This window comes from Sprattus sprattus, assembly GCF_963457725.1.
Source record: "Sprattus sprattus genome assembly, chromosome: 11".
Classification (NCBI taxonomy): Eukaryota; Metazoa; Chordata; class Actinopteri; order Clupeiformes; family Clupeidae; genus Sprattus; species Sprattus sprattus.
In genome coordinates, this window is record NC_137909.1 from 24,727,960 (window position 1) to 24,742,860 (window position 14,901).

At 44.4% G+C, this 14,901-nt stretch overlaps 1 protein-coding gene across 1 annotated transcript; it reads left to right on the forward strand.

The window, feature by feature from the left end:
• The first annotated feature begins 288 nt into the window (after positions 1-288).
• agpat2 (1-acylglycerol-3-phosphate O-acyltransferase 2 (lysophosphatidic acid acyltransferase, beta)) lies at positions 289-14,519 on the forward strand. The gene is made up of 6 exons (XM_080847338.1): positions 289-593; positions 7,447-7,580; positions 10,305-10,480; positions 11,885-11,980; positions 13,224-13,296; positions 14,245-14,519. The coding sequence occupies exons 1-6, from the start codon at positions 418-420 to the stop codon at positions 14,400-14,402; spliced, it is 813 nt and encodes a 270-aa protein (XP_080703464.1). The 5' UTR covers positions 289-417; the 3' UTR covers positions 14,403-14,519.
• Positions 14,520-14,901: the final 382 nt, after the last annotated feature.

Consider the following 14,901-nt stretch of genomic DNA (forward strand, 5'->3'; position numbering starts at 1 on the left):
CGGGCAAAGTAAAAAAAAAAAAGGGACACGAACCATACAAATGATCACAACCGGAAACACACACCATACAACAGTGTTCGGAAATTTCTCGTTTTAGCCTAGGACAGTCGAAACACGGCGGAGGGAGACAGACAGTTCCTTGAGAGGTCGCTTTGCCTTTCCAAGCTGGTGTATCTCCTAGCTTTGCCCTGACAGGACAAACGTTGCCGCCCAGTATCGTGTGATTTTTTTTCGGGAGGCAGGAGCTTGCATCATAGAACTTGCAGCATAGAACTTGCACAAGGGTTTGCTTTAGAAGTTCTTGCTAATGTCATCTAGAACGGCGGTGGAGTTGGTCACGCCTGCGCTCGTAGAGTAGCTAGCCAACTAGCCACCGCTGTCACCTCTTTTTCCAGTAGCGGCGAGACGTTGCTAGCTATGGATGCGCTGTGGCTGGTCCTGCTGCTGGTGGTCCCAGCCCTACTATTGACCAGCACCACCTTTGTTTTTTATTTTAAAAAGTGTTTCTACGTGGGTTATATGATGATACTGGGCATTGTAGCAATGCCACTCTGCATTCTGAAAAGCGGTGGAAGGGACATTGAAAACATGAGGTAAGTTGTCATCACTAGCCCAAGCCATGGTAAAAATAACAGCACTCGCTAATGTTAGCTACCACTGTTCGACTGCATCTGGCTAGCCAGCAATGGTAGCTACTAGGTGCTAGCTTTTCTGTACGCTGTGAAGCATGTTATCCAGTCGGCTACTACAACCAATTGGCTAACCATATCAATCAGCTATCGGCTATCAATTCTATATACATTTTGTCTTAAAGGTAAAATCATTGTCAAATACTGGACTTTATTATACTATCACCAGAAAAGAATATGGATCTCTAGCAGTTGGGGAGCTACTATAAAGGCGGTTCCTTTGGGTTTTGTAACGGAATGCGAAGCATCCTTCTCTGTGGACAGATGTTCGTTTGTCAGGGGGAAACGAGGGTCTTCGTTAGCATGTTATGTTAGCCTGCTAGTCTTTTATTTTTATTCGATCCAGACATATCCAAAACCCTATGCTGTCTGGAAATAGGAAATTGAAAAAATGTGGTCCTTCAGGGTTTGTGTTCTCAGCCAATCGAGTTCCTCTGCTCAAGTCAACAGTTAACCAGCCAACGAGGCATTGGGCTAATCTTTGATCTTGTATTTGGTCTGTCGAATTGTCACACATTTACATCCGAGGACCGTGGTACTCTTTGATTATCTGATGTTGCTGTTGAGGGAAGACACATCTAGTCTGGTGGCTGCTTTAAGACATATTTAAAGTGGTGTCCTCTGTCGTTTCATACTATCCACGGAAACCAGCTAGCTAATTTTTCGGCGTGCATGTTGGTAACGTTAGCGAGTCAACATATTCAACTGGTAGAGCTACGTTACATGATCACAGAGATCAGAATCGATATCGGCATAGCACACCATTTGCGACACATAATGAAACGGGTGCTCTTTATTTGACAGCTGCGTGTTAAAATCGGTCATTTCGATCAATTAATTATTCATCGATCCGATTCAGTAACATTCTAGAACTTATCACAGCACATCCTATCCTGAGAGTGATGAAGTATACACATTTAGCATGTCCACTGACAGGTAGCCAGAATAGGTTTCATGTTTGTTACGATTTGCTACGAAATATTCAGCAGGACCATGGACCCCAAAAATGTAATTGGTGCCGTGCTGTTTAAACTGCTACTCTGAATACCAGCAATTTACCTTAGGGATTCTTGATGACAGCGACGAAATACTCGTGGCGAGGAAAATTAAATCTGCGACCACTCTGATTCATTTTAAACCAATTATGGTTGGCCTGTACTTCTTCTTCACTAATCACGTGCATGTATATTATTTTATTATAGCATGCATATTTTCCCAGACAAAGTTCAGCGCTAGAATGACCATACTCTCACACGATACGAGTAAACCGAAGAATGTCAGGTTATTCACAGGCTGCGACTTGTTCATTCAGAAATAACGTTACTGGGCTGAGGTTGAATAGCAATGGTGAAACTAATCCAACCCATTATCCGTGACAATGAACTGCAAGGAAGTATGGGTGTCGTTTGCTAAGTAGGCCATAAGTCCATTTTTAGTAGTTATTAGAATCACACTCCATGAGTGCATATGAGATTTGATATTTTAAACCACGTGTTTAGTGGGTCAGGCCATCCTCTGAGCCCAACATGTTTCCTAGACTCGGCTGCCGCTGCGAGTTTGGCTATTTGTTAGGGAATGGGTCCTCTTGTTTTCGTATGCCCAACGCAAACTGCGGCCAGACCCAAGTGACTTTATCCGGTAATTACGATCGTGGAGTTCAGCTCAAATGACCGCTGATTGGTGTTCCGTTACCGTCTCTTCTCCTCAGTGGTTCCCCGGAAATCAGTGTAGGCCTGACGTTACCTCTTCCCACAGGATTTAGGGTACATAATGAGCCTGTTTAACACGTGTCTTGTGTGATTCGATCATGAGTGGATGGCTCTGTCAGTTCTCACATGAGAATGGGTGTGTATGGGGTGACCACTTGTGATCGGGTCTTAGTTCACCACTTAATATGCAAATAAATATGTACATAATTTCTGTTTGTAAACGACCAAATCCACGCCCCTTCACTTTGAAAAAAATAAAACTCAAATAACTCATAACGATATAGAAAAGTATCTCTAGCTTTGTTTAAATTCTGCCATGCATATTAACATAACGAGCTTAAGATAAACTTGAACACATTATCAACTTGGGGCAAATGTAGCCAGATGATATGAGAACCATTTAGGCTAGGCTCCGAGTTATCTGTCCTTGCACAGCACTTATGTATGCTGTACAGCACTTTATGAAGGCTATCTACATTCCTGTGGTTTGTGATTCTCTGAAAAAGAATCTGAGAAATACTTCAGATGAGAGAGATTTTTTTTCACAGCTTAATGTAGGCCTAGTTGTAGAAAGTTCATGTTACTTTAGATCAATCCCGTCATCTTCGGAGTACTGTGTAGATCTGCAAGTTAAACACAAAAGAATATCCGCTATGGATTATGGACTGTAAGACTAAGATCAAGATGTCATATCACAGGGTGACCAGACGTCCTCTTTTACCCGGACAGGTCCTCTTTTCGAGACCTAAAAAATGCGTCCGGCATGGATTCCAAAATTGTCCGGGATTTTGCCTCGTCGGATATTTGTGATTCTCTGGGTCTTTAACAAACTTGTTTTTATGCCCTTACAAGTTTTGGAAAGAGTATTTCCCTTACGTTCCACCTTCTTCCGCGAGCTCTGACTGTAGAGAACTGTCAATGGTCTACTGCCATCTCAGTGTTGACAGATGCATGATAATTATCCTCCAAAGACGATAATTTTAAGAATTTGGTACGATTCTTCGCCATTTCCAATCTGGCAACACTGAGCACCTTGCCGTTTCCACTAGTAACTAGTATCTTTTCCGCATGCAGATGTCATGTGCTGTTATAAACAATGCTACTAGTGACTAGTTGCATTGTTTACGACAGCACTTTACACAGATGTCATGGGCTGCTGTAAACAAAGCAACTAGTCACTAGTTGCATTGTTTACAACAGCCTATGACATCTGCAAGTTGAAAAGATGGCAAAACCTCGTGGCGGGGGGAGGGGGCGGGGTCATCTGAATGTGAAAAAAGATGGCAAAACATTGTCGCGGGGGAGGAGGTGGGGTCATCTTTATGCTATACACTACATACAGTGTTGTGTTCCTCTAGAAATTAACACTGGTCATATAAATAGTAAAGTTATTTGATTAAAAAATAATGAATGGAGGTCAATGGAAGGCTAGTGCTAGGTGGGCTTCTCGTACTGAGAGCCGAATGTGGTCTGAGTGATGAGTTTTGGAAAATAAACGAAATAATTCCCATGGCAGTTAAATGTCTGCTTGAGAGACCCCACATTTGATTCTGCTCAATAAAATGCATGTGTATGAGACCCATTATATCTCTAAAATATGTCTGTTGTTATCTACTAACAGCAAACACTATCAAAGCAAAGGGTCAGTTGACCTTTGTGAAGGCTTGTTTGTGTGTGTGTTTTTGAGTGAATGTTGTATTGTTGAAGAGTAATTGTAATGTAAGGAGTGGGTCTTCCTGAGGGTTAGGTCAGTGTTACAATGGTGTTCCCTTACAGCTGTATCACACTGTTAACTCAGTGCTTATCTACACTTACAGTCTGTAGTCAAATAACGTGTGTGTGTGTGTGTGTGTGTGTGTGTGTGTGTGTGTGTGTGTGTGTGTGTGTGTGTGTTCGAGTGTTTGTGTGTGAGTGTTGAGTGTTTGTGTTTCGGCAGTCAGAGAATCTCACTGAGTAAACATGTTTTAGAGAGAAGGACAAAGGAAGCAAGGGGAGAGAAGGAGATACTTGTGGTGTTCCTGAACCTTAGTTGGTGTTTGTGTGTTTGTTTCTGTGTGTGTGCTTGTCTGTCTGCGTTTGTCTGACTGTCTGAAAGTGACTGAGTGAGAGTGAGCTGATCTGGTTGAGTAATGTCCTGGTCCAGGATGCCCCATGACACAGCGGAATGTTCCGGATGACTGCTGGCAGAATAGCAATCATTCTCTCTCTTTCTCTCCCTCTCTCTCTTTCTCTCCCTCTCTCTCTCTCTCCCTCTATCCCTCTCTCTCTCTCTCTCTCTTTCTCTCCCTCTCTCTCTCTCTCTCTCTCTCTCTCTCTTACACACACATATACCGATAACCTTAACCTTGTTTCCCAAACATGAATCATTGAAACTTGATTCATCTAAGACAGGTATTCTTTTATACTCACTCACCAGTGTAGACCATAGACCAACTGACTTATTTACTTCTCCTATTTGCAGTCATGCAAGAGGTTTAGTTGCAAATTATATAATAAAGTTAATATCAACATCATTTGCTTTTCACATCATGTAGGAAGAGCCAGATATAAGCTATAATAACTCATCTGAATTTGGCTTTAATGTGGGTGGGAGCGATTAGACTGTTTGGTACGTTTAAGTCTTAAATCTCGTCAAGATGGTGCTGATCAAAGGAGGTTTGGTAATATAAACATGAAAGCACTACGGAGTTCACTGTCAGAGATGGTCCGAGGTGGATTTCGCCACATTCGCTTCCTGTATTTCCCAAGTCCTCTCCTGACTTCTACTGTGATAGCGAACCTTTACAAGGTTGCAATATGTGTGCCAGTTGTGTGCAAGGTCTTTCCTGAGAATAGAATAGCCTCATGATACTGGCCCTGCCTCGCTTGAGTTGTCCTTTAGTCTCATGTTCGTCTTATTCTTTTTCCTTTTTTTTTTTTTGTGTTTTTATGAAATAGTATTTCTATGAAAGAACAAGACGTATTGAATAGAATACCTACTGTGCTTCACAGCTGCAGTCAGACATTAGATAGATAAAGAGAGTGAGAGAGTGATTCTCTCTCTCTTTCTTTCTTGATCCTGCGGGACATTTTAAATAAAGCCTGAATTGTTCATTGTTTGACGCATGTCAACTGTTCCTGTAATTCAACAGACCAGCCCATTCAGTACACACACACACACCCACACACAGACACACACACACACACAGAGCACAGACTTCAGCGCTTAACACAGATCAAGCACTATAGGCCCTCTCTGACATACCCACACAGGGAAGAAGGCATGTCCAGTAAGAATCGAGAGGGTGTTAGTCGGTCACACAGGCATGGCACAATGCTTACTATTAAGATAGTGGACTTGACCTCACAAGGGTGGCCGTTTCACAGAAGAGTACTCTTTCAGCGTAATCCACTTATTCAGTCATAGTACACCCTCTGTAACTCGATAAAGCCAGTTATGTTGTTCAGTGTGTTTCAGGGTACCCCTCCTGCAGCTGAGGTGTGTTTGTGTTTGTGTGTGTGTGTGTGTGTGTGTGTGTGTGTGTGTGTGTGTGTGTGTGTGTGTGAGAAGGACTGTTTTAGCGCTCAATAAGGTTAACGACACACACACTACTTTTGCTTAACTCATTTCCTGCTTTCTTCTTTCATTCACTGTCTTGCACACGTTTTACTCCATCCACATACATGCAGTAGGCTGATTGACCACAGGCCACTGACTCTGCTAAAGCGTTTATCTTTTTTTTATAGTCTTGTTCTAACAAGTTCTAGTTTTGTTCTAGTGTCGGCCAACTTGGACTTTGTGTGTAGCGAGGGTGGTGCAACAGGCTGTTACTTTTGGCTCATAGTAAAGTGTGTGTGTGTGTGTGTGTGTGTGTGTGTGTGTGTGTAGGATCAAAGAGTGAACTCAGTACCCTCAGTCTTACAAGCGTTCTCATGCATGTACTCACCAACATAAGGTGTGCTAGTCTGCTGTCCAGATGCTCTCATTATACAGGGAAAGAAGTCAACATACACACCCAGAGACCTGCAGACATGTGTAATGTAGCGCACGTGAGGCTGATTGCCAGAGAAGACTGATAAATGTATTTTCATGCCTCTTCTATTCTACGCTCTCCATTCTCACTCACAGTGTGTGTGTGTGTGTGTGTGTGTGTGTGTGTGCGTTTGTGCGTGTGTGTGTTATCACCCGGCCAGGCAGATGGCGATCATGCCGTATTTTCACAGCTCGGTGCGGCGGCTCACTAATGGGAGAATCGCTGTTAAGCAACAGATCCAGGAAAAAAAATTATGACCACTCCCATGCTCCCGAGAAGGCTTAAATTAAATTGAAATTCATTCATCTTATTCCTTCTCTCCCTCTTTTCCTCTATCATGTCTGCCTCCTTCACTCATCTCACATGATCTCTCTCTCCCCCTCTCATACACATACTCACTTTCTCTCTCAAACTCACACTCACAAATAAATTGCCACTTTCCAGCTCCTCACCATATCTTTGACTTGGCTGATGTGTCAAGCAGTGGCTTTTGTCTGGCCAGGTTGCAGCATGCTTGTTACCGAGCCCATGGGGAAGTGAGTCAGTCAGCTTTCGAATCAGCTGTGGCTCATGAAGATGATGTCTCAATGTCCAGTGGCGTCTGCACATATAATCTGTTCTCCGATAAGAACCCCTTTATTGGAGGAGTTTTACCTCAGAACCGCCACTTGGGCATGACGTAATGCATGATACATTTATTTTTTAATCAATTTTTTAATGGTTGTAATGGCCCCTAATGAAGAGGTCTAAACTGTTTTCCTTTCTTATCTATGCACGGCCCTTTCACGCTAACAAAGAGCTCTTCTCAGAATGGGATTGCACCAATCAGTGTTATCAGCAGCTGTGATGATTTGAGGATTTGATCTGATTTTGATATCTGACATGTATTCTACACATGAAAGGTGTCCTGTGTTTTGAGACTGAGAATTGAGCGCACTCAGATACTCAGCAGTTACAATTTGGTGTTTGTTTGCTGTTTAAGGGCAGCAGTACTAATCAGGGTGTCCGTTTTGTGTTGTGTGTGTGTTTGTGTAGTATGATTGCCAAACTGGTCCGTCATGTGAAGTACTTCCTGGGTCTGCGCTTCGAGGTGAGCGGCTGGGAGCACCTGCAGACAGAGGGGCCCTACGTGATCATCTCCAACCACCAGAGCTCCCTGGACGTGCTGGGTGAGAACACACACACACACACGCACACGCACACGCACACACACACACACAAGCACACACACATAATGTAAGATAATTTCAGTTCAGTATAGGTTTATTAGGAAGAATAGATAGAATCCTCGAAATGTCTCTTCAGTGGGAAAACAGGCCTAGTTGATCTTGTTCTAGGTCAGGTCACTGCAGGCATATGAAGGTTGGATCATCATAGCAGTAGCTTTGGCTGACCAGGACAGGATAGAATGTGACTTTCGATACATTGAAGGACTCTCAGGAGATAACATGGTCAGTTAATCCCTGAGAAGCAGAGTGCATAGGTCTCACACCAATAGATGTGACATTAATGTCCATTCTTACGAATAACAGATACACCAGGGTAGGGAGCCCATGACCCCCACTCTGCTGACCACGAGATGCCCACAGATGACCGCTGTAAAGATAGGCTATAAGAACTGTGACTTTCTCTGTAACAGATCAGACTCCGGAGACTCCTGTTGTGTTTTGACTTGATGAAATTGGTCTTGTTAAACTCAACTGCATATGTGATTCAACTTATCAAGTAAAGCTCTACCTTGTTACAACAAAAACTTCGTACTAGCGTACTTTTCCAAGTCCTAAACCATCACGCAGAGAAACAAAAAACTCTTACAACACACACACACACACACACACACACACACACACACACAAACACACACATCACTGACCATCTAGGCTTAGACCCCCTTAAGATACAAACACGGCTGACATGCGCGCAAACACACTGCAACGTTGTTTCAAAGTATTGTCTTGGACCCTTGGTCAGTTTTCTATTCTTAGGCTGTAGGTCGTAGGTCATGTCCGCTCATAAAGTGCCGGTGTGTCTGTATAAAAGGTAGCGTGAATAAGACCGTGATGGGGTACTAGAGCCAGCAGAGAGTGAGAGCGGCTGAGTGAGCCTGTGTGTGTTTTTCCATGTCCATAGAAATGCCCCCCCCCCTGTCAGCAGGTTGGTTGTCGTGACATGGCTAATCTGGCCATGGGGATGTTATTATGAGAGAGGGACAGAGGGAGAGACAAGATGGTGAAAGACAAGATTAGGCTTTCAGCCAGGAAGAGGGGGAGGGCGGGAGGGCCGCGCAGCACACTTCCCTCGCCCTGATCCGAGGTCAGTCAGACGGGTGTGCGAGGACCTAGCAATTCTATACAACCACATAAGTTGACCCTGGATCTGAGGGATGGCTAAATTATTTACCCACTCTCTCCTCTCTATACCTTGACCTCTTATCTTGTGTCATCCTTATCACTGTAGCTCTGTCAGTGTTCTTTACTATCTCCTCTCTCTCTCTGTTTTAGCTGACTGGAGACAATACTTTGGAATGTGTACCCTTTCTTTCTTGTTTTGTCTTTCTTTCAATCTCTCTCTCGCTCTCTCTCTAAGCAAACCATAGAAATAGATGCAGGGGTACATAGGTCAGTTCTCTGATTTGATTGATTGATCAATCAATTGATTGATTGATAAATTGAAGAGTGTGGGGTTCACTTGTTGTCATTCCCCACATAGATTGTAATATGCAACATGCTGATCTTATTCATCAACTACAAATCCAACCTTAATATTATTATGAAAAGCATGAACACTTTCCTGCCATGAAATACCTGTTTATCTTGTCAGTTCACACAGTCCTGTACAGATGGCTGCTGTTCTATATTATACATTGGATAACACTCACTACGCAGCTCACCACTACACTTTTTTCTTTCTAAATTTGGAGCACATTGAGCTTCTCTTTTTTGCAAAGCATTGAACCGTGCCTTTTGTCGCACAGTATGTTGTCCTCACCGTGTGGCCATATCTGATAGACCTGTCATCAGTAGTCATGGTTTGAGGTTGGGTTTCTAGGTGATATTTGGATGCCGAAAAATAAACACGTTAGCTGTGTCCTTTTATGGTCTCAATAACAGTGTCTGTGTCTCCATGCAGAAGTGGACGTCTTAGCTCCACCATTAGCCTATGCACTATGTGTACACGTACAGTTAGGATATGTCCAGCATAGCACGCCAAGGTAGAGACTCTAGAGGTAGACATGCATGCCTTAGACAGGATGTGTAATTGAATTGGGTCGGCGGTGTGCCGTTAGCCACAACTCACCAATGAGGACTTTCTGTTCTGTTATGTCTTTGCTACATGTGGCTACATGTAACCTAGTGTTCAGTACACACACACACACACACACAAACAGACACACACAGGGAGACACGCACGCACGCACGCACACATACACACACAGAGAGACACACACAGAGAGACACACACAGAGAGACACGCGCAGAGAGACACGCGCAGAGAGACACGCGCAGAGAGACACGCGCAGAGAGACACGCGCAGAGAGACACGCGCAGAGAGACACGCGCAGAGAGACACACACACAGAGAGACACACACACAGAGAGACACACACACAGAGAGACACACACACAGAGAGACACACACACAGAGAGACACACACACAGAGAGACACACACACAGAGAGACACACACACAGAGAGACACACAGAGAGACACACACAGAGAGACACACACACAGAGACACACACACAGAGACACACACACAGAGACACACACACAGAGACATATACAGAGACACACACTGAGACACACAAAAACCCCTTATCACCATATTGTTAGGCAGGCGCCATACTCCAGTCCAACTGCCTGTCTGAGTTGTCCCACTGGCTCCCCCTGCAGGTATGATGGAGGTACTGCCCGACCGTTGCTCCATGATTGCCAAGAAGGAGCTGATCTATGCGGGCACAGTGGGCTTGGTGAGCTGGCTGGGTGGCATCGTCTTCATCAACCGCAAGAAGACCGACGATGCCAAGAGTGTTATGGCTGGTGCTGCTAAAACCATGCAGGATGAAAAGGTACGTCACCCATAATATTTGTTTGATTGATTAATCAATCATTTTACTGCCCGTAATCCACCTGTACAGACCGTGCACCCATATTCTAACACCACAGGTGTTCTCTACAGGTGATCCATACATAACACAGGTGTGCTAGAAACTTTTCCCCTATATATGTGGAGGTCTGTAACACCTGTTTGAGCATGTTGTAATGGTCACTCTTTTGGGAGCGCACTCACTGAAAATGTTTGTTGATATAATTGTGTCTACTGATAAGTAAATGGTTATGACATGTCCGTCAGATGCCAGTGATGGAACAACATTTAGTAAAGGACTGAGTTCCCATTGGTTGGAGGAGGTGTTGTTGGGACAAGAGGGACTTTTTTTTAGGTGGGTAATGCGGTTGGCAGTACGCAAAGTCCACCGCAGACGACCAAAACAACCTGCAAGCAAACTTGGCTACATCATTTCTGCTACTTTCATAACGATAGTAGATTGTGAGTGCAAACATGGGTGGGTCAGCACTAGGCTGGCATGGGTCCATGCACAGGCGAGGGAGTTCCATGGATACATTTCTATTTAATGATTGCATGTCGGGCAGACTTAGCGCACGAGAACCCCAGTCTCCTCTGGTGTAAACTGCTCCATTCACGACCGGAAATGTGTCGTTCTATGCTCTATTCTAGACAGATTACTGAACACTGTGCGAATGTTAATAAGGTATGGTCGAATCATTGTGATTGGCTAAGAAAGAATGACTTCATTGCATCACATCCACTAGGCCTAATTGCGCAACCCTTTATGCTAGATTGCACCCTGCCTTGTATACGTGAAATTAGCAAATATAGGTGTTGGTGACCGCAGTGTGTTTGATGATATGCAGTGCCCTATGAAAATAGGTGCTGGGGTGCGGTGTCTCTATTCAGTCTTTACTTTTTGTGCAGAGAGAGAGAGACAGAGAGAGAGACAGACAGAGAGACAGACAGAGAGACAGACAGAGAGACAGAAAATTCAGTGTTTCCTATTTGTGCAGAGAGAGAGAGAGAAACCATCTTTTTCTCTTTACTCATGTCCACAACATAGTCATAGTTGTCTTCCCCGATCTTTGAAAGCGTTTTGTAGCCGTTTTTATTTAAAGGCATAGAAAGCATCTGTTACAAGGGAAGTAGGAGTTTTGTTATAGGCTGATATACCCACCGTCAGACTAATTTATCATAAACCAGAGGCATTGGGTTACATGGGTGTAGTTCTAGTTTCCCACTCACAGTTGCATGGGTGAGCCTCAGTGTAGTGGTTAAAACCAACTGGTGAGGCCTGTCTGAAATGCATGGATCACTTCACCTCAGGGATCAACATGTAGTTATAGTTTCCCACTCCCGATCACTTCACCTCAGGGATCAACATGCTTGTGCTCCTCTGCAGATTCGCCTGTGGGTGTTTCCAGAAGGGACGAGGAACCAGAAGGGGGACTTGCTGCCCTTCAAGAAGGGAGCCTTCCACCTGGCCGTGCAAGCACAGGTAAGACCCACACACACACACACACACATATACACACACACACACACACACATATACACACACATACACACACACACACATCATGGACAAACTGTGATAGAAGCAATACAGGACATAGACTTGGCCACTAGAGGGAGCTCCTCATTAATGCAAATCTGCTAACGCAGCTGGAATGCTGCACAGTAGGCTGAAACCTAATCCAGGATGAAATTGCGGTCTGTCTGGACAAAGACGTTCCCTTGAATGCTAACATCCATCAATACTAAACTTAGACCAGAAGTGTTGTATGTATGTATGTATAAGTAAACATAAACGCACACATACTAGGTCAAGCACACATTCTCAGGCTATCATACTCTCATCCTCAGAGTGTGTGTATGTTTTTCCTGGCTGTAGTACTGGCTGCAGTACTTTTTCTGGTTATAGCCACCGAGGTGCACATTTGTCTTCTGCTGACAGAGAAGTGTGTTTGCCAGCCAGCAGTTCTTACTCCGCCTATGGACACTGACAGCAAAGGGTCTTGGGAGTTGTAGTGTTCTGGAGTGCGTCTTGGGGTCAGACAGGAAGGCAACAATGGGATGAATTCCACACACGGTTCACATCAGGACACACCTCAAATGAACGCATGCACACACTTTGCTCTATGCGTGACAAGGTCACAGAGAATAAAATGTGTTTATGCGAGTTGCACCGGCTATAGTGATGAAGCTGATCTATGGACAGATACAATTGTTGGATTGGCCTGGGGCATCCAGGCCATATTAATCAACAACAGATGGGAATTACTGAACCAGCAGAGCCATGAAATCCAACACTGACGCATTTAATCAGAAACTGTAACATGTTGTGTGTGTGTGTGCGTTTGTTCATACATCTGTGTGAGTGTGGTCGCGTGTGTGTGGGTAAGTGTTGATGTGTCTGTCATTGAGTCAAACCAGGATAGACTGAGTGGCCATGTTATAGTGGAAGGTAATTAGGAATACATGCGCAAGAACACACACACACACACACACACACACACACACACACACACACACACACACTAGCACAAGAACAGGCTGCTGGGATCACATTATGTCAGGTTGACAGAAAACCAACATTCCATGGGACTCCAGTCTTTGGAAAGATCCAATAAGGTTGATAAGACTTCTCAAATCTCGCTCTTTTTTTCTCTTTCTCTCACTCTCTCTCTCTCTCTCTCTCTCTCTCTCTCTCTCTCTCTCTCTCTCTCTCTCACACACAGGCCCCCATCATACCGATTGTGTTTTCTTCCTACCGCAGCTTCTACCTGCCGAAGGAAAAGGAGTTCAAGTCTGGTATGAATATATTTGTACTTGTAGTCAGTTAGTATTATCAAATCCATCAATTCTACAATTCCTCCCCGCTGTCCCAAAATGTATTGGTCGGTTTACAGTATACGTGTCGAGAATGTAGAAAGTCGACAGAGTTAGTTGTAAAGGGTGATGGCCTGGGCCCGTATTCACAAAGCATCTTTAGGCTAGAAGTGGCACTTAACTTGTCGATTTAGGAGAAAAAAAGTAATGTGAAGAGTAATTCACAAAGTCCCTTAGCGCTTAACCTAGCACCTAAGTTTGGGAGAACTAAGAAACAGTCGAGAAGAGTCCTAACTCACTATGACCAACTCCCAAACAAACATAAAAGGGCAGTTTTATATTATTCCACATCGCAATATATTGTAGTACAAAGTCAGAATCGCTTAAAATATCCCGTCTGAGTGGTGGGGGAATAATTGTGGAGCTTGTAAGGGAACGCCACCAACCAACAAAAACGAACCATTCATTTCCGATAATTGTTTTACGTACTTTATTTATTTATTGAGTTATTTATTTATTTATCGTTGAAGTGAATGCCTACTCACTGGCACAGACCTGGCACTCATCAACCAATCATTAGAGTAAATGAAACAAGTTCGTACATGAGACTTGACATCAGCCATAACAAGGTCTCTCTCTTAGGATAGGAGTTCTCACTTCTCGTAGGATTTAGGAGAAAACTTTGAGTTCTAAACTTTATGTGTGACTTGAGAGTACTCCTAGCAGTACGATAAAATGCCTTGTGAATACGGGCGCTTGTAGGACCTTCGAGGGCCACTTTGATGAAGATGATAATGTTGAGTGTGTGTGTGTGTGTGTGTGTGTGTGTGTCTGTGTGTCTGTGTGTCTGTGTGTGTGTGTGTGTGTGTGTGTGTGTGTGTGTGTGTGTGTGTGTGTGTGTGTGTGTGTGTGTGTGTGTGGCTCTTTCAGGCTCTATCACTCTGCGGATCCTGCCCAAGATCGATACCAAGGGACTGACCACTGACGACGTGGCTACGCTAACCGACCAAGCGTACGAGATCATGCGTTCCGCCTACCTGGAGTTGTCTGGACCCGCCCCTATGAGCAACGGGCCGTCCAGACACTGAACATTCATTCCGCTGCCCCCAACCTTCTACCCTCTGCCCCCTCCCTCCCTACCCACCCCCCTTCTTTCCCTCTCCCCCATCCTTACTGCCTACCTATCGCCCTGGCAACACTGAGAACCTCTGCAGTGGCTCGTGACTGTAGTCATGGTGACAGTAATGACTTTAACCGAATTGCTTTCAATGTCCTATCTCTTGGTCTTCTTGACACAGGATCGTACACACACACACACACACACACACACACACACACACACACACACACACTCTCTCACACACACATTCGCACACACTCACACGCATACAGATAAATAACTTAAGCCTCTCTATCCTGTTGCTTATTGGACTCATGAGTATGGGAGGGGAGGTGAAGGGGTTGAGATGATGTCATTTCCCACGTGGAAAGGGGAGGGAGGGAGGGGAGGGCCATGCGGTGACTCCCAACCTCTAGAAACAGTTCGGCTTCCTGGTCCGACGAGACCCTGCAACAGGTCGAGGACCA